This window comes from Podarcis raffonei, chromosome 12 (assembly GCF_027172205.1).
Source record: "Podarcis raffonei isolate rPodRaf1 chromosome 12, rPodRaf1.pri, whole genome shotgun sequence".
NCBI classification, from domain to species: domain Eukaryota; kingdom Metazoa; phylum Chordata; class Lepidosauria; order Squamata; family Lacertidae; genus Podarcis; species Podarcis raffonei.
The window spans coordinates 54711505-54737149 of NC_070613.1; the positions used below are offsets into that span (position 1 = coordinate 54711505).

General features: G+C 40.4%; 1 protein-coding gene and 1 long non-coding RNA gene across 3 annotated transcripts in view; one reads left to right on the plus strand and one right to left on the minus strand.

Moving 5' to 3' along the window:
- Positions 1-671: 671 nt before the first annotated feature.
- Positions 672-19576, minus strand: LOC128424416 (uncharacterized). Its single transcript, XR_008333012.1, has 2 exons — positions 19488-19576; positions 672-833 (listed from the first exon to the last, which is right to left on the minus strand). It is a non-coding gene; the product is annotated as an uncharacterized LOC128424416 (long non-coding RNA).
- SEPTIN7 (septin 7) overlaps positions 17512-25645 on the plus strand; it is a 37951-nt gene continuing 29817 nt past the window's right edge. For both annotated transcript variants that reach the window (XM_053410518.1, XM_053410520.1), the window contains exons 1-2: positions 17512-17541; positions 19484-19586. In XM_053410518.1, the coding sequence (XP_053266493.1) occupies positions 17527-17541; positions 19484-19586 (118 nt within the window). In that variant the 5' untranslated portion in view covers positions 17512-17526. The remainder of the gene's footprint in view (positions 17542-19483; positions 19587-25645) is intronic.

Below are 25645 nucleotides of genomic sequence, written 5' to 3' on the forward strand. Positions count from 1 at the left end.
TTGAATTTGACTTGAGAATTTAAGCCCACCCTGCTTGTGTGATCTGAATCGTGACCGGGTTTAAGAGACTGCCATAAGATTGCAAATTCCTTCCCACTAGGAACCGCCGTTTGCGTTAGCCGGCGGCCGAAGCCGAAAGGCCCGCGAGGCAGATGCGTGTACGAGAATACCTCGCGCGCCGTAGGCGAGGCGGCTCTTGCGCAGCAGCTCCGACGGCCATCTTTGCTTCGGGCAAGTGGTTCCCTCAGCCTGAAGCCCTTGAAGCCCCATCCTTGTTCAGGATTGAAACAGAAGACCAACAACTGAAACCTGAGGCGTGTTGCCGGAGGGGCGGGGGGGAAGGACTTCACAAGCATATACAAAGGTGTCTTTTTGGGGGGGGCGGAGAGAGAAAGGGGGAATGCCCGTGACAAAAATGGCGGAAACGGAACCCCATCGACACCGAAGCGATTGGGTGAGGAAGGGCGGGAGGACGGCGGCGGCGGGCCGCATGAAAAACGGAGGGAGTGGAGGGGAAAGAATTCTCGCGACATCTCACGCGAGGCCGGAAGAGGCTGCGGACGGGGAGCTGAGCGCAGTCCGCCCGCTCGTTCAGGCCTCCCCTCAGCCCTACGTGTGCGTAGGCGTCGTCGGGCTGCTTGGCGGCTACGCACCGGAGACGGCGTAGGGGCTTTGGAGAATCGGTAGGGCGGCGGCGGCATAGTAGTAGTAGTAGCAGCCGCAGCAGCAGCACCGCCAGACGACGGACTGAGGGGGCGGGCAGCTCGCTCCGTGCCGCCGCGGCTGAGGGGGACGAACGCCAGCGAGAGCAGCAGCAGCAGCGCCGCCGCCGCCTCGGAGAGCAGCCATGGGTGAGTCTCTAGCCCGGGCTCCTGAGGGAAGGAGGGATGGCGGCGCCGGGTGGCGCTGAGGGCGGGCGCCTGTGACAGTTGGAGGGGCGATGGCGGCGGCGGCGGGGTCTCCCGGCCCTCCCTGAGGCGCGCCCGCCCGCCTTTCTTCCGCAGCGGGGAGGAGGAGAAGCCGTGACATGGTGGCCGTGCCTCAAGCTTCCTGCTCGCCCTCTTGGCGGAGACGGGGAAGGTGACGCCTCGCCTCGCCTGAGCGCGTCCACGCCGCCCGCCTCCCGCTCCCCCTCCCAAATCCGCTTCGTGGGGGTTTCATTTTGGTTTTATTTTTGCAGAGGGGGTCCCAAGCCCCGTGCAGCCGCCAACTCCCCACGAACTCTCGTTTTTTTTAAAAATTTCTATTTCATTTCTCTCTCTCTTTTTCCTCCCTTCTACGCCTGGAAGCCCCCCCCCCCTTTTTCCATTTATTTTTTACAACGCTTTCCACTCTAGCCTTATGCAGCTCTCTCTATCTTTCTCACCCTTGCAAGAAATGCTGGCTGCAACCTCATTTCTCGCTCTCCCTCTCACACACACACCATTTCCTGCGTCTTATTTTACAGCGGGCTCCTTTTCTACTGCTCCCCACCCCGCGCTTTTCCTCCTATTCGTTTTTTTTTTAATGCAGTAAAACGAAAAACGCTTGGGGAAAAAGAGCTGCTTTCTCGTTCCCTGCATCATTATCTCTCCCCCCCCCCACGGCCTCCCCAGTTTAGTCCCCAAATTTAGGATGGATGGAATTTGATGGGAAGAATCGAGGAGCGCTGGAAATATGCATGAGGCGAGCTGGGAGGGACCGGGGAAAAAAAGAAATCTCAGAACAGGAAAGAAGGAAGGGCAGGAATGAAGGTGTATTAGTCAGAAGTGAATGGGGCTGGACACAGTAACAGCGTGATGCTCCCGGTTTCTGTTAAATAAAAGCAGCTGCAGTGTTGAAAGATGCTTCTTTGGGAGGGAAGCAGGTTTTTGTTTTTTTTTGAAGACGGAAAGCATGATTTTGCTCCTGTTCTCTGGTCCCACCCTGAAAAAGCAGCTGCACACGAAGAAGCAGTGTGCATATATCACTATGTTCATGGGTGTATGTGGCCATGTTCAAATATTTGAATCTGCTGAAAGTGTGATAAACTTAAGAGCTCAGTACTGACATTCTTACTTAGGTGTAAGTTCCTTTGAATTTAACTGCTATATAACTTCTATATAGAAGTGATTAGGATTGCACGGGCGAAAATGTTTGCTTCATTTTGCCATCCTAAAGATGGTGGTTTTTGACACTCTTCTTTTCAAAGATATGTGTAAAAATTTACACATGTTAATTTTTAAAGAAAAAGACAGCTATTTCTTGTAGGACTGAAAAATACTGTTTCCATATTCAAACAGTTGTTTCATGATACAGCGACTAAGCGCTTACTTTTCCTAAACCTAAAGGTGTAATATTTTTACAGGTCTACGTCTTTGCTGAGATTTCATCTTTGAGATATTTATGGGGTATTTATAAATAGTTATATCTCAGACCTGTACTTTCAGCAGAAAAATACAATTATACCTTCACAAAATTGCTGCCGTTGAGGCTGTTTGTACAGGTGATGCTTGAGAGATTGTGGCTATCATAGCAGCAGTTATGTTACTTCTAAGCACATAAACAGAAGTGAAATGTGAAACTATGCTTGTTTGGAAGTATTACAGAGTTAAAAGGTGTTTACTCCAAAGTGGATAAGGATTGTCCTCTCAAGTAACTAAATTTTGTACAGGGTTGTAGCATGTGCTTTTATGCCAGAATTTTCCATGTAGGCCATGGGAATATAATTGGGGGCTGGGTGGGAGTGGAATGCTTTGAAGGCTATGCAGTTATGACGTGGTAAATTGCTTCATGTTTTCTTGTTATCTAACTGCATTTTGAGCTACTAAAAGTTAAGCTACGGAAAAGGATTCTCCATGATTGGCTTCAGAAAACCATAATTTCAAGAGTAACTTTCTGTTACCTGACTTTTAGGGTTGTTCCTAGCTGTAGAAATCACATTTCTTAGTTTGTCCTCTGTAATAACTTTAGAGATGAGATGTTTTCAATGCCTGTCCTTTAGCTTGAAGCTTTGCCTTCAGTGTTGCAAAAGCTGAAAACGATTCTTAACTTTGTAGACTCAAGATCAGTTACAAAGCAGCTCATGTTAACTGCATGATTTCTAACAAAGCAAGTTTCCCTGCTGAACTCAGTTAAAAATTAAAACACAAGCATTGCTTATTATCAGTCAGCTCTGAAAAATAACTGTAGATATGCTTCATCATTTCAGCAAGTTAGCAGGAAATAAACAGGCAGGAAAGCCCTGGGGAATGCTTTGGTATTCTGAAGAATTGGTCATTAATGGCATAGCATCACATCTGCTTTCACATGGCAGCTTTTAAAATCTGGCATACAACTTCATTTGTTCTCAGTTTTCAGTTTGTGTGCTTACACTTTTTCTAGTTGGAAAAACATGCACAGATATTCCTTGGTGTTGTATATACATTGGGCAGAGTGACCACAAAAGGCCTTATTGTAAAAGGTTGCTATCTACAGTGGTGTTGACCTAATACCTAGCATTCAAATGAGAACATTCCTCAGTTGTCCTGCTGATCCTGTCCTACTCAATCCATGCCAAGTCTGGTTAAACCAGACTTTGGTAATTTATTACTGTGTCTTGGATTTACACTCTGCTTGGTGGGGTGCTTCAAGGTTGTTCAGTTGGGTTACATTTTCAAATATGAGCTAAGCTTGCAACTCACTTTGTTGTGGTTGCTGTACATATGATTGTCAGACCCTAAATTAATCCAGCTAAATCATGTGATTACTGGTAGCATCGTAAATGTGCATACCCATTATGGTGTATAGACTGTCATGCAGTGGAGTATGGGATGTCCTTGAAAAGAAATTGAAATCTTTGGTGGTTTTGGTGCACACCAGGTGCTTTATTCCTGAGAACTTTGCTCAAGGAGAAGCAGTGCCTACTGAGCAGTTCCAAGTGGCTGAGGCAGCCATATACAAAAGTCCTGCCCTACCTGCAGAACGTCAGTGGCTGGCTGACTATTTCTGGTTGTGGTTTCAGCTGAGCACTAAGAGAAGATCAGAGACACGTGATGGTGTGACTGTATTGGCATATTTCCAAATTTTACATATGGTTCATGCCTTGTCTGATCATGGGAATCCAGGCTTTCATGTCATAGGGAGCGGGAAAAGAAGTGCAGTGTAGTTCAGCTGCTACTCTGTTCTGCTTGGACACAGAATAACGTAACTTAAGGGAGGTGGCTTATGGATGAAGCCTGTAAAGCCCCACTCCTGATTTTCTGCAACATACTCAGTGGGCTAGAAAGCTCGATGATTCTTTCTAGCCAAAGCTGCTTGTTTCATCAGGTATTATACAGTACAGTACAGCTGAAAGTACTGCATGGCTTTCAGGGTTGGAAAGATTGTAACCTTGTTGGATTTTAACTAGTATTGTTGGATTTTAACTAACCAGGAGATGCAACTTGAAACATACTTTCCAACCAGAGAAAGACTACTGTAGTAGCTGAGGAGGTACAGCCACTCGCTTGTGAGTTTACATTAATGCCCTGGCAGCACATTAAATCTCTGCTAGCAGTAAACTTGTGTGTGTGTGTGTGTGTGTGTGTGTGTAAATAAAATAAAATAAAAAACCCAACCCAGTACCCACAGCTAATGTAGGCGATATAGTAAAGCTGTAGTAGCATAATGAAATCCAGTTTGAACATCTGGGGCAGCCAGTGTGGTTCCCTCCAGGTGATGTTGGGCTGAAACACCCATCACCTTTTGGCAGTGTGACCAGTGGTAATGGATGATGGGAGTTGTAGTTGCAGCAAGATCTGGAGGGCTTCAGGTTAGGTACGCTGGTATAAGTCATTATGAGGTAGATCTTAGATTATTCCCAGGAAGTCAACAATTTATGACTAGTATTAGGTTACTAGAGGATCAGACCAAGTTCTAAGTTCCTTAAGATGTATGTGCCTTTCAGAACATCTTTGCCAAGAATCGCAGAAGATGAAAGCCACGTTGAAGTTGAATGGATGTGTTTAGTAGAGCTCTAAAATGTACTTTTAAGACCACATCCTCTTCTTCAGTTTACCCACAAAGCCAAACAACCTTAGCTTGTTTGAAAATGTTGTGCATTATGCTTGTGATATCTGTTCTTGAAAAATTTGTGTGAAGATTCTGCATGCTAATGTAACCTTGAGGATAGCTTCTAAGTCACTGTGAATAACACTTGGACACGAGCAAATAGTAACTTTCAGCCCCATTGGAGTTTAAATTGTTTTCTCCATGGCTCTGATCCAATTTTAACTCCTGTCTTGCTAGCACCATGGCTTAAACCAGGGGTCAGCATCCTTTTTCAGCTGTGGGCCAGTCCACTGTCCCTCAGACCATGTGGTGGGCTGGACTATATTTTGGAAAAAAGAGAACAAATTCCTATGCCCCACAAATAACCCAGAGAAGCATTTTAAATAAAAGGACACATTCTACTCATGTAAAATTTGCTGATTCCCAGACCGTCCGCTGGCCTGGATTGAGAAGGCGATTGGGCTGCACCCGGGCCTTAGGTTGCCTATCCCTGGCTTAAACTGTTCACTTTGTACATGCAGGAAGCCTTTATAAGTGCATGCTCGCTTGTTCTAATTAAAACAGTATTTTCTTTTTTTTTAATATAATATTTTATTAGGTTTACATCCAAACTTAAAACAATAAAAAACACACATACAAAAAAGAAACACAACAATACATACAATACAAACACAACCAATAACAATAAAACAAACACAAATCACTCTTTTCTGGTTATTCAACTTTGATTAGCTTATTTTCCTGACTTCCTTCCGCCTCCCTTTTTTGTATCCTTCTTTAGCAATTAGTTCAGCAAATTCATATCCTAGTACTTTTCCTTAAATATTTTACCTCCCAAAATTATAGTTTCAAATTTTCATCTTTTGTTACTAGAACCCCTTCATTTTATTACCATGTCATCCACATTCATACATTTTGCAATACTTCTGTAGATAAATTTTAAATTTCCTCCAATATTCTTCCACCAACTCTTCTCCCTGGTCTCGGATTCTGCCAGTCATCTCAGCCATTTCCATATAGTCAATTACTTGCATCTGCCATTCTTCCAAGGTGGGTAGATCTTGCGTCTTCCAATGCTTCGCAATGAGTATTCTTTCTGCTGCTGTAGCATACATAAAAAAAGTTCTATCCTTCTTTGGCACCAATTGGCCAACTATGCCTAGGAGAAAGGCCTCTGGTTTCTTCACGAAAGTGCATTTAAGCACCTTTTTCATTTCATTATAAATCATTTCCCAGAAAGCCTTAATCCTCGGACACGTCCACCAAAGGTGGTAGAAAGTACCTTCAGTTTCCTTACATTTCCAACATTTATTATTGGGCGTGTGATAGATTTTTGCAAGCTTGACTGGGGTCATGTACCACCTGTACATCATTTTCATAATATTCTCTCTTAGGGCATTACATGCCGTGAATTTAATCCCAGCGGTCCACAACTGCTCCCAGTCAGCGAACATAATATTATGTCCTATATCTTGTGCCCATTTAATCATAGCAGATTTTACCGTTTCTTCCTCAGTACTCCATTTCAACAGCAAAACAGTATTTTCTACTTGTTATTTGAATTTGATTATAGATTATTTCTGATCAGAAAATTTAATTAGATAATTGCCATGTGGATGGTCCTGTCGACATGTTAAAGTTGGCCTGCAGGTTGAGGACTGCCTACACCAGCTAAAAAAAGATTCCTACTTTTAACTGATCCATATTGTACAAACTTGTTTGTCCTAAATATCTACTTGGATTTTCCTCAGTATTTTAGAGGAAGTGCTTGTTTTATCTAAGACTCCTGCTACAAAATTTCCTGACAGTTTAATTCCCTGTACTTCAGTCCTTGCAAAAGTCCTTGTTGATATGAACAGAGTTGGACTCTCATCAGCTCCAGCCAGCATCATGGTTAGCGATCAGGAACAATGGAAGCTGTAGTCCAGGCATGTCCAACCAATAGATTGGTAGATCCCCGGCTAATCCTGGTAGATTGCGGGATTAAATAAAGTTTACTGGAAGTTAACAAATAAAAGCTGAAGAACTCTGGGCAATCCTACCCTGAAAAAGCTCAATGACCCTGGGCTCAACAATTCTGGGCAATCCTCTGCAAAAAAGCTCAACAACTCTGGGCAGTCCATCCACTCCACGAATGCTCCTCCTCCCTCCAATGACAATGGGTAGATCACTGCCAGTATTTTTATACTGGGAGTAGATCACAGTCTCTTGGGAGTTTGACATGCCTGCGTGTAGTCCAACAACATCTGGAGCCATGAGGTTTGTTGTCCCTGATCTAAAATCTGCATTATACTATGAGTCAAAGAGTTGTCTTGAAGTACACTCAGGTCAGAATTCTAGCATATGTGTTTAAAATTTCATTGCATGACAGGATGGTTCCTGCTGCCTTGAAAGAAGTGGTGGTGTGACCACTCCTAAATAAACCTTGACCCCTTGGACTGGAATACCTGCTACATACCTATCACCCACTTCTTGAGGAAGGCGATTCCAGGGCATCTGCAAGCATTCTTGGATAATCAGATTATTTAGATCCATTCCAGTCTAGGTTCAGGCCCAGCCATGGGGCTGAATCTTATTTGGTTGCTCTGATGGATGACATTTTCTGGTCAAGCATGCATCTTTATCTTCAGCAAGTTTATTGAAAAGTCCTTTTGGATTCAGTGGGATTTGTTCCCTGACCAGTATAGTTAGGATTGTAGTCATAGAAGTCTAACATAGCAAGAGTGCTGTTTTTTTCTAATTCAGTATAGTTTTTGTGTTTTTCCTGTGCTTGTTGAATTGCATTTCTGATAGGTGTTGCACTGGTAAGTAATTTGCAGACAGAAGATCTGATCAGTGTATCAGAGCAGTAGGTAACCAAGTAATTAATACTGAATTGCATGCCACTGCGTATCCCCCGTCACCTTTGTTTAACTGACTGACATTTCTTGCTAAACTCTGTGGCCCTCTGTTGAATTGAACATTTAAAAACATGCATTAGACCCTTTCCTGTAGCATTTTTATTGACTGATATCTGCTGTATATGTTGGAAAGTTGTTTGTTTGATGTGCATTTGGGCACCTCTTAAGATATAAGCAGATTTTGCCTGATGATTGCTAAGATCAAGGAAAAGGTTTTTGTCTGCTTAGATACAGTTGGGCACCATTTTGAATCAATTTGGTGAGCTGAATCTTTCAAAACTGCACTGATTTCAACCACTGATTTTAAAACTGCATGTTGTTGTTTCTTAAAACTCCTGAAGCACCAGGTACAAAGCAGATAATTATTTCATAATATTTAAACAAGACATAAGTAAGTTGTTGACCTGTAAAATACAGTACTTCCTCTTTTTATTCATTTTTAAAATTCTAGTTTTGATGGCAAAAAACCCCACTATTTTTGGCAGTCTCCAGTATCTCAAAGTCTCAAGTAGATTCCAGCATGAAGATCACATGGTAGTTAAAGCAGACTGAATAGTGAAATTGCTTTAATTATAACTCATTGGAACTTAAAATTGACAAAGATTTTATGCACTGTAGTTAGCTGGAATGACTTATGATATATAGAGATATTTGCATACAGAAGTCACAATAAACTTTATCTTGCAGTGATGGCTGGAGGCAAAAGTTTCCCACCCCCTGTAGATCACTTTGACAAGTGAGCAGGGCTGTTCACCTGTCACTCACTTGTCACATGACATCAGGTGATTTGACCTCAAAAGAAGAATTGGAAGCACACACTAAGTATTGTCCTAATTGTTCTGTGAGAAGAGATCACCTTTATCTGTAGCTTTGCAGTACAGTGTACAAGTTCATTTCTCAGTTAAATACCGGATCTTGGCTTCATATCCATGCCACCCTCTCTGCACATGCATATATTACACAGTACAGTTGCAGCATGTGCATTTAGTAGACATATTTTACAAGGCGTGGGAACTTGGCTCTTTTCAGTTGGCTAGTTTTCTCTGATCTAGTTCACATAAACTGACATGATAAGAGACACACAGTAGTCCAAAGAATATCTTAACAGGTTAAGTTGCTGAGCCCGCTGATCTTATATATATTTTTGCCACCTGTATGTCAAGTACTATGTTTAGTTCAAAGCTCAAATTATGAGTGCTTGTGAATCTACCAACCAAAGAGGAACAATTACTTCCCATCTAATGGGAAGACAATGTTTTAACTGGTATCTATTTGCTCATGCCTCTGAGAAGTACTATGCACTAAATTCACAAGTAAATGGGCTTGCTCAGGTGTGTATATGAGTATGATATGAAGAAATGTCAAAATGTGTGCTGTATTTAAGCATAGAAATTGCATGCACGGTCGTACCTCAGAAGTCGAATGGAATTCAGTGCGGAAGTCCATTCGACTTCCAAAACATCCAGAAACTAAAGGGCAGCTTCTGATTGGCTGCAGGAGCTTCCTGCGATCAGTTGTAAGTCGCGGAAGCCCCGTCAGATGTTCGGCTTCCAAAAATAGTTTGTAAACCGGAACACTCACTTCTGAGTTTGTGGTGTTCGGGAGTCAAAACGTTTGAGAACTAAGCTGTTCGAAAAGCAAGGTACAACTGTATAATTCTAGTACTGTATTTTTCGCTCTATAACACGCACCTGACCATAACACGCACATCGTTTTTAGAGGAGGAAAACAAGGGGGGGGGGAATTCTGAATGAAACAGTGGATGTATCATTTTTGTGCCTCATGCTGTGGCCACAGACATGTGATCTGATGGTGAATTTGGGGTGACCCAATGCAAAGATCCTGAGGATCCATGTGGATCCGTGCTTTGTAACCAGGTTTTAAGTCGGGAGGGAAGGAAAAACACAGAAGGGACAAAGCGCATGAGAGGGGTGTGCAGAGAAGCAGCTGGCTAAGAATGAAGGAGAGGAGTTTATCGGGAGGGAGGAAAGGAAGGCAAAAGTTTTCCCCCACCCACCCAAGCCAGCCCCCCCCCCTCACCTGCATGTTTTCCGGCTGCCTGCGAGTCCCTAAAATGCTTCCCTGGACGCAGCAGCACCAGAGCACGGAGAGAAATTAGAAGGAAGGACGCGATCCTTTCCTTTCCCCTCTGCTTGCCTGGAGGGGAGGGGATTTGCCTGCTCTTTGTTCCGTTTGAGCAAATAGCAACCGAAACAGAAGAGGGTGGGCAGTAAGACCCTGAGGCAGAATGAAGGAAAGCAACAGCTTCCTCTCTCTCGCGATTGGATTTTTGCCTGATTTTTGCCCCTGCACTCGGGCCAGTCGGCTCCAGGGACCACACATTCGCTCAATAACACGCACAGACATTTCCCCTTACTTTTTAGGAGAAAAAATCTGCGTGTTATAGAGAGAAAAGTACGGTAATTTTCTTAGCACAGATTGATTTAATAGTGAGAAAAGGTTCTTTTAATAAGCAATATAGCATGCATTTTAAGCAAGAGATAATAAACTGTAATCCTAACCAGTGTAAACACTGGGATTAGTTGTAAATATATCTTAATGGTTATATTGTATTTTAATAATCTGTTGGAAGCCACCCAGAGTGGCTGGGAAAACCCAGCCAGATGGGCGGGGTATAAATAATAAATTATTATTATTATAGCAACCAATAAACATCTAGTTTTGCTTGGAAATGTCTGAAGTACAAATGGGACCCTTTATTCAGTGATGTGACTTTTTTTTTACACATTTTGGTAAAGGTAGAATACTTGTGCAGAAAAAAATGTATAGAAACCAATCCTAAGTAGAATCAGCAACCACTTCACACTGGGGTTCTGTTCCCGGCCCCCTGCATGCGTTGCTGTAGCGTGTATAAGTGCATTATGTCCCACCCTTGTTTCACCCTTTTAGTGACGTGTTTTGTGATGTTTTCAGTTAGAAGAGGTTCATGGCTACACTGGAGGCTCCTGATCAGTGTTAGAAACTCAGCTGTGTAAGCTTATTGTCAAATGGCACCTTAAACCTAGATTATGGTCACCACTCTGGAATACCTGACATGGCAACTGGGGGAAGGAAGACGTTCCGTAGCCAAACTCATTTCCTGGCTGGAGTGAGCCAATAAAACTTTGTGTGCAGTTTTGCTGTGGTTTATAATGCATACTAAAATACCCACAAACACACACACTAGTTCTCTGCCCATTGCTTTAAGGGAAAGTGTTGCTGGAAGGATTTAGAAAACTACTTCTGATAAAGAAAATAAGCTTTGAAGGTTTATATGACAGCAACTTAATAACTATAGTAATGTCTATTTCAAGTTGCTAAGCAACTTCAGCTTTGTTCTAGCACTTACCTTTCCTTCTTTCAGAATATCTGCTTAATGTGAAGTTGAGGAAAGGATGAATATAGAAAATTATTGGTCTCTTTTTCATTAGAGCAGTTGTTAAAGGTCTTTGCTTCTGTATTTTGTACTGTTTTGCCTTCCACTAATGTTGCAAGTTCTCTGCTTCCTGTTTTTGCATAGATTTTCTTAATTGATTTGCATGTTGTGCAGTGGAAGAGCATGGACATTTATGGTTCATTGATGATTCAATGATCAGTTTGTGAGTTCATGTTTGTGAGACAACTTGGCCAGAGCAGAAATGATGTAAATTGCTTTAGCAAACTCAGCAAGTGAAATTTTGGAGATCCGTAGAATCATCTAAAAATGTACACCATGCTAACAGAACATTAAAGATGAACAAAGTGCAACTTTATTCCTTCCTTTTCCTGATTTAGTTTGGTTTTGATTTTAATAAAACTCGGGTAACAGTGGGGGCAAGTACTACCCTTTCTCTATTGAATGAAGATTTTTGAAGCTGTTAAATGAAAAACTAAATACAGGAGCAACAAGCAACTACTCACTAACTCAATGCAGACGATACATCTAATTCCTGGTCAGCAGTAAGTCTCTGTCAGAGGACAAAATAGAGATTGAAAGGGCATGAGTCATCTTCTCTCCCTCCTGAAGGTTCCATTGTCACCTCTGGACCTTCCATACCTTTTACATTCTGCACTGCCAAATTGGATTTGTCCTAGCAGTTGCTGGTTTGTAATTCAAATAATAAAGTTGTTTGCTTTATGTTCCTATTTTTAGAGAAAATTTCTCTTGACTTGAGATGTGCTTTTCAAGGCCGAATAAATCCCAAGAAACTGATTAACTGGACTTCTAGGAATTTGAACTAGTTTTCAAGTCCCGGTAGCATTGAAAAGTGGAATTTTGTGCAGTAAGGTAGAGGTTTGCTAGCATAGTGACTAATTTCAACTAAGACTTCAGTGTTATATTGGCTTTCCTGCAAGCAAACCCCATTGAACTCAGTGGGACTTCTATTTTTTTTTTTATAATATTTTTTTATTAGAGAGTTTTTTTATAGCCATACAGACATAACATAAATACAACCAATACATAAACACACAAAGACAAAAACAAAACAAAAAACATGTACCATTTCATATCCTAATTTCTTATACCTTTCTTCCCCGACTTCCTCATGCCTCCCATTTCTGTATTCCAGATTCTTATCAATTACTCAGCAAATCTTCCCTTATTTTCAATTACATTTAAACTAGTCTTCCTTATTCTCCTTGTCTTAACCCTTACTAATAGTAACCATTTAACTTCCAGTCCAACATCATTCTAGCTTTCATTAATTTTGTAGTATTTCTTTAAGTAGTCCTTGAACTTTTTCCATTCTTCTTGCACTGCTTCTCTTCCCTGGTTTCGGATTCTGCTCGTCATTTCTGCCAAGCCCATGTAGTCCATCACCTTCATCTGCCATTCTTCCAGTGTGGGTAGATCTTGCGTCTTCCAGTACTTCGCAATAAGTATTCTAGCTGCTGTTGTGGCGTACATAAAGAAAGTTCTATCCGTCTTTAACACCCCTTGGCCGACAATACCCAAGAGAAAGGCCTCTGGTTTCTTTGGGAGAGTATATCTAAATACCTTTTTAAATTCATTATATATCATTTCCCAGAATGCCTTAATCTTCGGGCACGTCCACCAAAGGTGAAAGAATGTACCTTCCTTTTCTTTACATTTCCAACATTTATTATCAGGCAAATGGTAAATCTTTGCAAGCTTGACTGGGGTTATGTACCACCTATATATCATTTTCATAATATTTTCTCTTAAGGCATTACATGCCGTAAATTTCATCCCGGTGGTCCACAACTTTTCCCAATCAGCAAACAAAATATTATGACCAATGTCCTGGGCCCATTTAATCATAGCTGATTTAACCGTTTCGACAAATTCTTAGTACTGGGTTCTAACAATTCTGTCTCCAATTTTGATTTTTCCACCTGGAAGCCAATTTTACTGTCCGATTTAAACGCTTCGTTTATTTGGTGATAGTGGAACTCAGTGGGACTTCTAAGTAGGCATAGCACTGTGTTCTTAAGCATTGTTTTGGAATAATTTATTTTGCAACTTCTTAGTCCCAAGAGGGGTATGGTAGGCTTCATAGTAACCACGTCCTTGAAAAGAATAAGTTACAGTTTATTTTTATTCAAATAATCAAGGTTCATATCTAGTGATGTGGGGTGTAAATTTAATACATGAAAAAATCAACAACTGAATTGATACAGTACTAGTAAAATGACTATTCCTAGGAAATGCACACACAAATGAGCATGTTAATAGTTTTCAACGCCCCTTTAAAATTAAAATCTAAATAACGTATCAAGCTGTCATGTTGTAAAGTATTCAGTAATTTCCAAGTGAAGCTTTGAATCAGTGTGGAAATGTTTCATTCCAACCAAGCGCACTCTGATTTTTTTCCTTGATGTAAACTAACTTAGTTTGAGTCAAACCATTGTAAATGAATATGGTAGGTTAAATCTTGATTGATTTTAAATTTAAGAAAATAGAAAACTTTCCAGAAAACTCACATCACTGTTCATATCCCTGTACCATCTAAATTGTATGAGTCATGCTGAGAGGAAGGGGATTAGGAGTTGAAAGTATAGTTGAGGCTATCACACAGGAACGTGCCATACCTACACCATATAATCTTCATTGGTCTCTTAAATCACCCATTGAGGCCCTATTTGCATGCCTGCTGGTGGGTTTGGTCAGGCTGCTGGGAACATGAGCACGTGGCCTTTTGTGTTGTGGCTTCTGTCCTGTTGAACACTATGTTTGACCCCATGCATTTTCAGTCTGCCTTCAGTTAGATAGCCAGTTGGGGTTTAAATTGACTTTTTTATTAATGTAAGATTTTTTTTACATGGCTAATTGGTATGTAGTTTTAATGATTGAGTTGATGATGATTTATTTTTATTGTCAATTGCTGTTTGCATCTCATGATAAAGCATAATCAGTGTGATCAAAAGTCTCTTCTTTGCTTCCTCGGTGCTTCTGGGGCCACAAGCCGTGTCCAAACCTGAACTCATGGTTTCCCCCAAAGAAACTATCATCATTAAGCCAAGAACAAACCTTGGTTAGCACTTGGTTGTTTGGGGATAACTGGTTTGATACCACAAGTCAAAGTTTGTGATTTGTTGCTCCCAGACTAGGCAGGAGTGGGGAAGGACCTACGTGTTAAAACGCAATTCAGCCTTCATTCTAGTTTTGAAGTGATGTGTGATTTAGTCAGAGAGTTACTTCAGATTGGAAGATCTCAACAGAAATCACAAGAAGCCTTGTGACCAATTGAGGAAGGCCTTAGGACTTTCAGAAGTAGACCATTTTGTTGGTTGTCTAGGCAACCAACTGATCTGCTTTTTCAGGCACTTTGGGAAATGTTGGACTTGACTTTAGGCAAGATGACAACATTTTAACTCTGCAAGCTAGGTTGTAGCAGTTGTAGCAGCTAACTTTTTTTACTCGCTGCAATTCGTTGCTCAAATGATAGAACTGTTAGTAACTTGGCAGGTGTTTCTTTTATAGTTTGGAAAATTGAAATAAAAATACTGTTCCACCTTCCTGGTCTTAATTTGCTGCCGCTGCTGTAGAACTTTTAAGCTGGTGAAGGCTTTATGACTATGGACCAGTTACATGTGCATAAACAGCATACTTCAGGTGCTGCACATATGGAGAAATTGAGAGTTCTGTAAACATAGGCTCTCTGTTGCTGAGGTGTACAAGCATTTTGTCCCAAGTTCACAGCTGAAGCACAGGCTTGGAGAGATGGATGGACATATATGCTCACTCACTCATTCTAAAATGCATATGAAATGTGTTATTTCCTTAAGCTTGATGTAGACTTAAGTAGTGAGAGAAAAAGGATAAATGTTGGCCCAACTACCTAGAAGATGCTTGTGGCATCCCTTTGACCACTATATGTGGAGGTAGTGTGCCGCAAACCAAGTAGCTGGCTAATATAGGGCCATTCAGAAGCAGCATATTTAAGAAGTTCTCCGTTTGGGCTTTATTGTGGGCTTATATTAACTAAGTTCTCCATTTGGGTTTTATTGTGGGAAAAGCTTGGCAGCCAAACACAAGGGCTATGTGTAGGAGTCAATAGATGGAAAGGGTTGAATGAGTTGCCAGTAGAGGATGCAGTTTGACTTGCTTGTCAGATAATTCAAGGGTTTACGAGACTGGTACAGGGTTATGTATATTCATCTGGCATCATATTTATGATCTTCTCATAATGTGCAGGTTGTTCTTTCAATCTGTTTCCATGTTTAATTTTTAAGGCAAATTATGACTGTTATGGGATTCTTCATACTGCACTTTTATGTTTAAGGAACCGAACTATTCAAAATGTACCTATTACATTGTATGTTACCATGATCAAACTAGTGAAACAAAGTACTAGAAAGCTCATGAGAATTTCCAGTGAATAGCATACAGAATCATCTGGAGCATCACAGAAAACTATGATAGCTGTAACATTGACTATTTGTCTTTGCCCTGCAGCGGTTTGATCTTACCAATCCCTTTATCGTTTTTTATTATTTATTAAAAGCACTGCTCATATTGGGGAGCTGTACAACAATCTTAAAATGCAACAGGGTGAATAAAAATCAATGATTTAAAAATAAAATAAAAACCAGATTTTTAAAAAGAAATTAAATTGGATTTTTAAAATAAAATGCTTTTGGAGGAAAAATATTTCCAAAGATAGTTTTCTATTTAAGTGACATTATAGTCCAAAGGCTATTCATCAGGAAATAAGGATTTGTTTTAAGTTTTTCAATTGTTTAACCACATCAGTTAACAAACATGGATCAATATGTTACTGTTTTAGTTAAATAAATTGTTTAAATTGTTATGAAGGCAATGATTATTTTTCTCCTTCCAATCAAATACAGCAGAAAAGTTATCCAAATATAAACAGTTCTTAAACCTCACCATAATTTCATAATTATCTGTCTATGTGTTTCTAATAGCATAACCAAATCAGTATTTTTTGATATAACTGTAAAAACTACTCTGAAAATTTAATATTCTAAAAACAAAACCTTCCTCTGGTTGTAAATATGAAGATTATACCAGCAAGAACAAGTCTTTCTGAAAAAAAAAGAAAAAAAGATTTAAATCATGTCTTACTGACTAGTGATTTAAATCAAGTCTGACTCCAGCTGGATAGCTTAGTTGGTTAGAGTGTGGTGTTTCTAACACAAAGGTTGCAGGTTTGATCCCCATATGGGACAGCTGCACATTCCTGCATTGTAGGCGGTTGGACTAGATGATCCTCGGCACCCTTTCCAACTCTATAATTCTATGATTAAATGAAGACTACGGAGCACAATGTGTTTTGAAAGACACTTAAACATCATTAATGTGGATAGTCTCAGAAGTTCTTGGGGAAGGTAGTTGAAGTTTCATAGAAAATACCCTTCCTCTAGTGGTCGCTAGTTATGCTTCCATAGGCTGCAACATGACCTGGAGAGCTTATAATTGTAGTGATTGTGTAAATCAGTAGGAACAAAGGCACCGTTCCAGGTATCCTTGTCTGAAGTTGTTTTATGTTGATCTTACATAAATTGTTGACTTGTGTTCATTGAATGTAATCCGAGGATTCCCCCTTAAGGTCTGGTGCCACAGAGTACCTGCAAACTTTTTTCACTAGGTGAGTCCTAGGAAGAAAAATGGCACAAATAATATTTTTATCATAATATAATTACTGATTTGGCATTTGTGATGACTGCATGCCATTAAAAACCTTCACTGGACGTTTTTAAACAGAAGTTGGATGGCCATCAGGGATTATTTAACTGACTTCTGCATTGCAGGGAGATAGAATAGATAATCCTTTGAGTATCTTCCAATTCTACAATTCTATAATTTTCTTGTTTGTAACCCTCTTGCAACAGATCTAGAACTGTGCACAAATGCATATTTTGTACTAGTAGTTTGGGTACTAGATAATGTACTAAAAAAACAGAGTATAGCTAACTGTGTGGTCTGAACAATTGTAAGTAACTCTTCTTTACCTCTCTTTCTTCTATATGAAAATCTGCACCTGCCTGATATTGCTGAACTGCTGGAATTCATCACCTACTATGACTTTTGGCTGTGTCTTGACTATATCTGGATGGTTGGAATGATGGAAACACATTGTTTACAAAGTAGCTGTAAGTATCTTGATTTTTCAAGCAACTGTTTGCAGCCCATTCTCCTTCATTTATGCCTTTGTTACAAGGGATCCAAATGGATTTTCCCAAGGTAGCTATTCTTTGTACAGGTATTGCCTTTCTCCAGCACTCAGACAACATATCTGTCTCTTAGGAACCTTACTTTCCCCCTTTCCTACCCCTTCAGTATGTCTGTTTCTATGATGCTATGTAGAAGTGCTACTGGGCACCTATTGGCTAATATCAATGACATTACTCGTGAAAAGTGACATTACTTTACCCACACCTATCATTTTTAATAGTCTGTACTTTAAAAAAAAAAAAAACTTGAGGCAGGTGATAGTGTCATCTTACATGCTCATTGGGAGTAAAATTTCCCAGAAAATATTCCATTTCTGAAAATGTATTTTTCATAAAACTTAATAAATGGGCATGATAACATTAGATAGTTTCAAATTTGCAGTGTTATTGAAGCCTTCTTCATTTGTTCCATCAACAAAAGGAGATTGAATTACAGGGTTTCCCCCCCACCCTCAACCACTGTGCTTCTGCTGCCCCTGCCCTTCACCTCAACATTTATAGAGGGTTTGTACCTGCAGTTAGGAACTTGGGTACAACTGTGGTGGCTAATACATGCATAGTATTCTAGATACCATTTTGTTTGATATGTGGAAGTAGAGGGCAGAGCCAGTGGGTACAGTCCTGGTCCCCCTCCCCACGTTATGTGGACAGATCAAGATAAATAATAAGACCAAATAAATGTCATATTCAATTATATCTAATAATAATCACTTCAGATGTAGTAAGCTTAATACCTTAATAGTTCTTAGTGCACTTTATTTTTTCCTAATTGAACCTTTCAGTTCAAATATATTTTGGCTGCTGGAAACTTTTGTAAAATCAACACAACATATTTCTTTGGTTTTCATTTGCTAATGTAAGTCGAGTTAGCGTCTCATTATATTTAGGACATTGGAATTACCTTATGTACTTGGTTATCTGTAAGAGCTTCTTACTTGCTGTGAGTGGCCTGCCAGTGAGCTAAAACCCCATTACTGATGTTCATTCCATCACATACACCTGTGCTTCTTTTTAAAGTTTTCCTCTAGTCTTTGAAAGTTGTACAGTCCTCAAAAAAATAGAGAGAGAAAAAAATCTCTTCCTCCCCTTTCAGGAAAGAGAGCAGGATAGTTCCTTTTCAGCAATTTTAATCCTGCTTTCCATTAAATGGGGATGAGAAGTTGTATTGCTGCTGCCAGCATGAGAATAAGTGACGAGGTATAGTTCTGTATTGTGTGAAAAAGCTCATGCAATTGACAACTCCTGCTTTATGTATTAAAACATAATCTTGAGCTGGCATTGTAAAGGCTTTCTGGAGAACAAAATGCTTTAAGGAAATGTTAGCAAACAGAGCTTTGTTAACTTCTGAATTTTATTTCTTCAATCTAAAATAACAGTTAAATGGATAGTAGGAAGCCATAACTATGCTGTTCCACCCACTGTTTTTAAACCACACAGCTGAGACTCTCCTAGTTCTTCCTAAAATGAGAGCTGGCTCACAACAAGCAGTTGTAGCCAATCACCTGGCCCTGGGCAACTGCTAGGCTTTTCTGAAGCATTTGCCAGAGCCAGTCAAATGACGGAGCCACAAATTTTTTACAGATGGCTGAAGTTCTCTGCCTATTGCAGATGATAGAATGAGCGGTATCTGAAAATATGCATTCCCAGCAGGGAATAACCTTCCAAGTCATTGCTGTTTGCTTCTGGGGTCATGCAGTATGTTCATGCCATGAACAGAAGTGTCATGAGTCCTGAATGCCCTTGCACTGTGTATTCAGATTTTCAAAAATTATGTGATTGACTAAAAATATTTACAAGGAGTAGGGAGGGGGGTGTATACAAGTTGAGGTGCTGGGAAGGCACTATCTTTTTGTAACTAACGTGTAGAATAAGCACTACTACAGTTCTCCATAATCAGTGTGAAATTATAATTGTCCTAGATGATAATATGATTTTATATATTTTTATCTTAGCAACAGAAGAACCTTGAAGGATATGTGGGGTTTGCAAATCTCCCCAATCAAGTTTATAGAAAGTCAGTGAAGAGAGGGTTTGAATTCACGCTCATGGTTGTTGGTAAGTTGTACTTTAGCATGTGTCAAATGGTGACTGCCTTCTTTATTAAAAATAATAGATAATAAGTTGATTTACATATTAACAAATTGCCTGTGTCATACTTTAAATTCCACTTTGGACATTCATTGCTTTGAGTACGCAAAGGAAGAAAGTTTAAATGTGGTTACAGTGTGTATTGCAGGGTTTGAAAATGCTTGCCCTGCTCTTAGCAAGTGGCACGAGACATTCAGGTTGTGATGATTTCAAGGTTTAGATTTTTGCGGAATGGAGAAGTTGAGTTGAAAAGCTTTGAACAGACATTTACTTGAATCTTTATAATGCTTATTTATTTATTTATTTATTTATTGCCTGCTCTTCACCCTAAGGTCTCATTAAAACATAATATTAAAAAGAGCTTGAAACAACTTACGATCATAAAATTAAGATGGGTTCTGTAAATTTACACCTCAAATGTCAAAGGCCTGGGTAAAGAGGTACATCTTTAGCATTCTGTGGAAGCTGTACAATGAAGGTGCCAGGTGCTCTGTGGTGAGGGAGTTCCACAGCTTAGTGGCTGCCACTAAGAATGCTCTCTCCCAGGCTGCTGCCAAACCTCTGAGGGTGGAGGAACTACCAAGAAGAAGTCCCCTGCTGGTCCCAGTTTTCAAGAGGGTCTGAAGGGAAGGAGGTGGTCTTTCAGATATTTGGAGCCTGAGTGGTTTAGGGGTTTAAACACCAACATGAACACTTCAATTGGGCCTGAAAATGATGTGGCAAGCAGTGCAGTTGTTTTAAACCAGGGGTTCTATGAGATATTAGTGGGACCCCGGGAAATAATCTGGCTTCCAAGTTGTCTTCAAGGGCATCCCAACATAGAGCACATTGCAGTAATCCAATCTGGAAGCTATCAGAGCATGCAAAGGAAGGGAAAACATTGTTTCATTCTGGCTTGGTTCATGTGTCACACTAAGCCAAACCAGTTTGTGGCAAATCTAGAGAGAGCTTAACCACAAGGCTGGGTTTGGATAAAGGTTGGCTTAGCTCAGCATGGGGTGGCAGCAGAAAGAACAAAGAAGGCACCAAGTGGCTGCAAGCTCCTCACTGGGAACCGACATGCTTGTGTAGCACCACTAAGCTACGAGAATCTTTGCGGCTCCAAATGCCCTGCCCATGTATGGCCAACTACATCACTGTAACGTGATTGAGAGGTGGGCAGCCCCACCCACCTCTCAAAATTGCTTATGTGGGGTTTCCACATACCTGACAACCAGCTTCAAAGCCCTTTGCTGTTTGCAGAGGTATTTAAAGCAGCCCCCACCCCCTTAGAGTCTCTGGAGGCTGAAACAGGAGCATGGGGGCTATATTAAAGCCTTTTGCAAAAGCACTCTTTAAAGCAGATCTGCACTTCTCTTTTAAGCAGAGTGGGTGCTTGAGACGAGGTGTTACCCACTCACTCATTTGAAGGAGAAGTGCAGGGCTGCTTCTAATTTCACTTTTGATGGGTGGGGATTAAATCCTGTTGCCTTGGCTGCACAGTCCTGTTCTTGATGGGCAGCTGAATGTGGTTTGGGGGAAACGACATTGTAGGCTGAAGTGGACCCACTGGCGATTTGCAGACCACAGGTTCCCCACCCATATACTAGGCCATAATTTGGCTTAGCAGGACATGTGAACCAGGCCAATAATGGCTCTGTATTCACTTCAAGTATATTTCAAGTATACAATATTACAATTTATATGGGTGGTGTAGGCTGTCACTTACTACCTGACAGCAGGCATTCAATGCTGTAGAGGGTATTAAAACCTCAAAATGACATGGCTGAATGTTGTTTCATGAACAAACATCATGGAGGACTTGCTCAAGTGCTTTTCATCAGGGCATTGAAATGGACAACCCCGTTTTTCCAAAGTGGTGAATAAATGGCAAAATTGCAACTTTTCATTGCATATAATCTTGCTATGAATTTCAATTACAAGAGTTTGGTGTTAAAACTACTTTAAATCCACTTTTCTTCTGTTTGTGAATAAGTTCCCTGATCTGACTGGCTGTTGTCCATGCATAAAAGATGCATGAAATGTTGATTGTAGGTTTGCCAAGAATTTCTTCATCTGTGCCAGTTGTCCTGCGCTCATTAATAGTTGCCTAGATGGCTGCATTTAGTTTCTGTAAAAATTGTTAATTTATATTCATTCAGAAGCTGGAGTAGTTTTACTTGGATCACTTTCTTCAGGCTTTTCTGGTTAGGGGTGTGAACTTCCTGCATTTCAATTTCTCAAACTAGAGCAGAGAAAGGATTGTGATGGAGGCAAAGGTCAGCTAAAATGTCTGTGTGCAAAAGAACTGTAGTGGAGCCAAATAACTTGTTCAGATGTTTTTATCTAGAAAAGCTGCATATTATCACTCTCTGTAGTTGTCGAACTGCATTCTTCAGTTTGTTAATAAATGTACTTCCAGTTATTTGAAATACATAACATTGGTGGCTTTTTAACATTGATTTTAAACATCAAAGCTGGTCAGTTCCATACATTGTTTGGCGCCTTAGCTAAATTATTTCTTTAGCATCACTTTTTTATTGAGCAGTTTAGGCTCTCTTATGCACATAGTACGTGTGTGGCATAAGCTTATCTAGTAGTGTACATTTTTAAAAGTTTAATGCTATGGTTCTCAGTTTTGGGATGGGCACTTCTTGCAGTGTTTCAGATATTCGAAGGAAGGATTGGATCCTGATTCAAATGGATTATATTCCTCTTGTTTCCTGCCCTCGCTTTCTCAAACACTTGGCTGAATTGGAACACCCATTACTGGGAACAGTGGATTTGTAGGGATAACTGTTCTTGCTACCCATCATCCCAGTATATCTAGACCTAGAGGAATGCACTGGAAGTTACTGAGAAGAGAATGGAACTGGTGTCGGTAGATGAATGATGGTGTTTCTTGGGAGCTGTCTGATGAGAAGATGTAGGCATAATATGTTAGTAAATCATTTGCTGCCTCTACTTATGCAAAGTGCCATGCAGAGCCACATTCCCCATGTAATGCATGACTTGCTGAGTCTGGGATCTCTCTGCCTTTTGGTTACTCACCCCACAATGATGTGTGAAATTGCCTCCCCCCCCAAAAAAAAACCCCTGCTCTTCTTTAAACTCTGTAGTCGGACGTTTTCAGTGTGATATATGGGTCTGTCTTGTCTACTTTGAATTGATTTAAGCTGATATTGTCACTCAAACTGGAGGAATGGAGACTTGCAAATGAATGCAAGGAGAACTAGTTCCCAACCTGGCTATTGAAAACCATTTGGGAATATAGGCAACTCCCCACTCACACACGAATGTGTACATGTGCCATTTTTTGCTCTGAAAGTGGGTAGGGACCCCCGGAATGGGGTGGAACTGGGGAATCCCCACTCCCATGCATCCTGGTGACATTCACAGTGGTTGGGAATGGAACCCCAGCATAGGTGGCTGTTCCCCTGTAATTAGATTTTTTAAATAGTGGTTTTTTTTAGAGATATCAGGATGTTAAAATTGCCTCAGACAGGTGGTTATTGTGCCTCTGCCTTAAAAGAAAAATTACAGTATTTCATACTATTGTTCATATAGAAATGAAACTTGGCCAAGCGATAGCTATTTGTGGGAATGTCCTTGAGTGCTTCCTACTTATTCTTGGACAGTTTCTTAGATGATGATAATTTAGTGAGCTTCCACTCTTCACATGTTCCTGTGATTCTCTTGTTTGTGGAGGTCTGCAGGGTTATGCCCTGTTCTGCTCCTTTCTACCCCATCCCTTCTTCAGGGTTTGTTGCGAGGAAGAATGGTGCAGGTTTTCCAGTGGAGTAGCTGGAGTTATACATGATGGGAGGACAAATCTGTGGGACGGTTGTAAAGGAACATTAAAGTCATTAATACAACTTGAGATCCATGGGGAATGACAATTTTCTGAAGTAAACCTATTTCAGCTAAGTTAATGGTTTCCTTGTGGTGTGCAAGTGTTCCCTCATTCTAAAATTGTGAGATAGTTATGTTGCATTGTTGTAACTGGCAGCCAATTGAATTGCTATTCTTGTTTTAAGAAACAAACAAAACATTCATCACTTTACCGAAAGCAATGGAGAGAAATTAGAGGCTTGACTCTTATTTATTTCATTAAAATATATACACCACTTGATTGTAAAAAAAACACCCTCAAATCGGTTTACAAAAAGATAAAACAATAAAACTGAGAAACATTCACAGTCCTACTTTAAAACATACAAAAGTTAAAATACTAAAACAAATTAAAATTGCCTCAACTTTCTAAGCATCTGGGTAGGTTTGTCTAAACAAGAATGTTTTTAGCAGGTACCGAAGAGTACAGTGAAGGTGCTTTCTTGAACTCAAGAGGCAGGGAGTTCCAAGGTGCAGGTGCTGCCACAATTTCACAATTTAATTCTTACAAATGTGGAAACAGTTGAGTGGGCATGTGGGGTAGGTAAACTGGTGCCAAGTTGTTAAGTGTTTTATATGCTAATACTAACAATTTGATGTGGCAACCAGTCCTGATCTCTGAACAAAGGTGTTATACACTGACGAGGCCTCGCTCCTGTCCTCATGTGCTAGTACTGTTAACCAGTTGTATTTTATATAAAGCATATGCAGCAAATGTGATAAACAGTTCAGTACTATAACTTGTGCAAAATTTCGGATTTTGTGACTGCAAACGGTCCAGTCATGCAATAGACACCCAAAAGCAGAGCTGAAATCTAGCTTGATAGAACTCACTCAAATACAGGGAGCAACCATTTTAGGCATGTCCAATTGACATGTGGATCCTTTTGGACCCGGAATAAGGCAGAATGTGGGGAAGAACATGCTTATATGTGCTCTGCCGATGTGCGGGGGCCGGGAATGGCACCACTGTGTGAAATGATCACTGCCTGTACTATCTCAAATACAGCTGCACTCTTTCAGCTATATATTGTAAGTCTAACTTCATACAATTTGCTTTCTAGTAAGTCTCAATCCAAATTCTAATTAATTCATAAGATGTTCTTTTAAAAAGGTGGCTAATCTAATACAAGTGTACATTTTTTCTCTAACAGGCAGTGGGAAATTATATAGTGTCCACAAAAGCATAGGTTTGTTCAAAGAGTAATTCTGTAATTGCAGTGCAAGTCATCTTGCTCCATAATTAAAGAAATTTACCAATCTAAAAACAAACTATGTTAACCAGTGTATATATAACACTTAAAACCTACATCGAATTTTTATATAGCAGCAACTGTGTTTACACTGGCCAACAAATTACAAGTGTGAACTGCTTTTGAGGATTTGCACTTGTAGCTTAAAAATGTATTTTTTTAGGTGCAGTCACACTGTTAAGGTATGGTTGCTATTCTACATGAGTTGTAGAAAATCAAATCAACCTGTCTAACCAGTTTAGTAGAACAGTTCCAGTGAGCAGCAGCAGAAGAGACTACTGAAAAAATCATAGCTTTCCCCAGATGGAAAAAATTCTGGGAATAACCTGGATCATACTTGAAATTAGTATACTGTTGGAAGGCATTCATGAATAGGTTGCTTGAAGGGACAGGGAATGGGTATCTTTACAGCTGGAAAAGTGTTTCAGGCTTTGACACTGATCTTTTGGCTACTTATATACAATCATATCCCAAGCAATCAGACTGCATCCAGTAGGCAAGTAAACATGAATTTAAATGACAGTAGCTGGCCTTACTGTTGCTAGTTTAAGGTATGATGCCTAGAATATTAGTAAACTTTTTATATGAGCCTTGCATTGGATAACTTGAAACTTTACTTTCTCAAACAAGGCTTTCTGCTGACTCAGCAGATTTAGGCAGCTCGCAGTACGTAGGAAAGCCAAAAAGATGTTTGTAGAATTGCTACATAAATAGTGCTGACTGGTGCATATCTAACTCAGATTCCAAAAAGAACGTTGTTTTTGTTTTCATTCCCTTACTATAGCCTAGCAAGGGACGCGGGTGGCACTGTGGTCTAAACCACAGAGCCGATCAGAAGGTCGGCGGTTCGAATCCCCGCGACTGGGTGAGCTCCCGTTGTTTGATCCCAGCTCCTGCCCACCT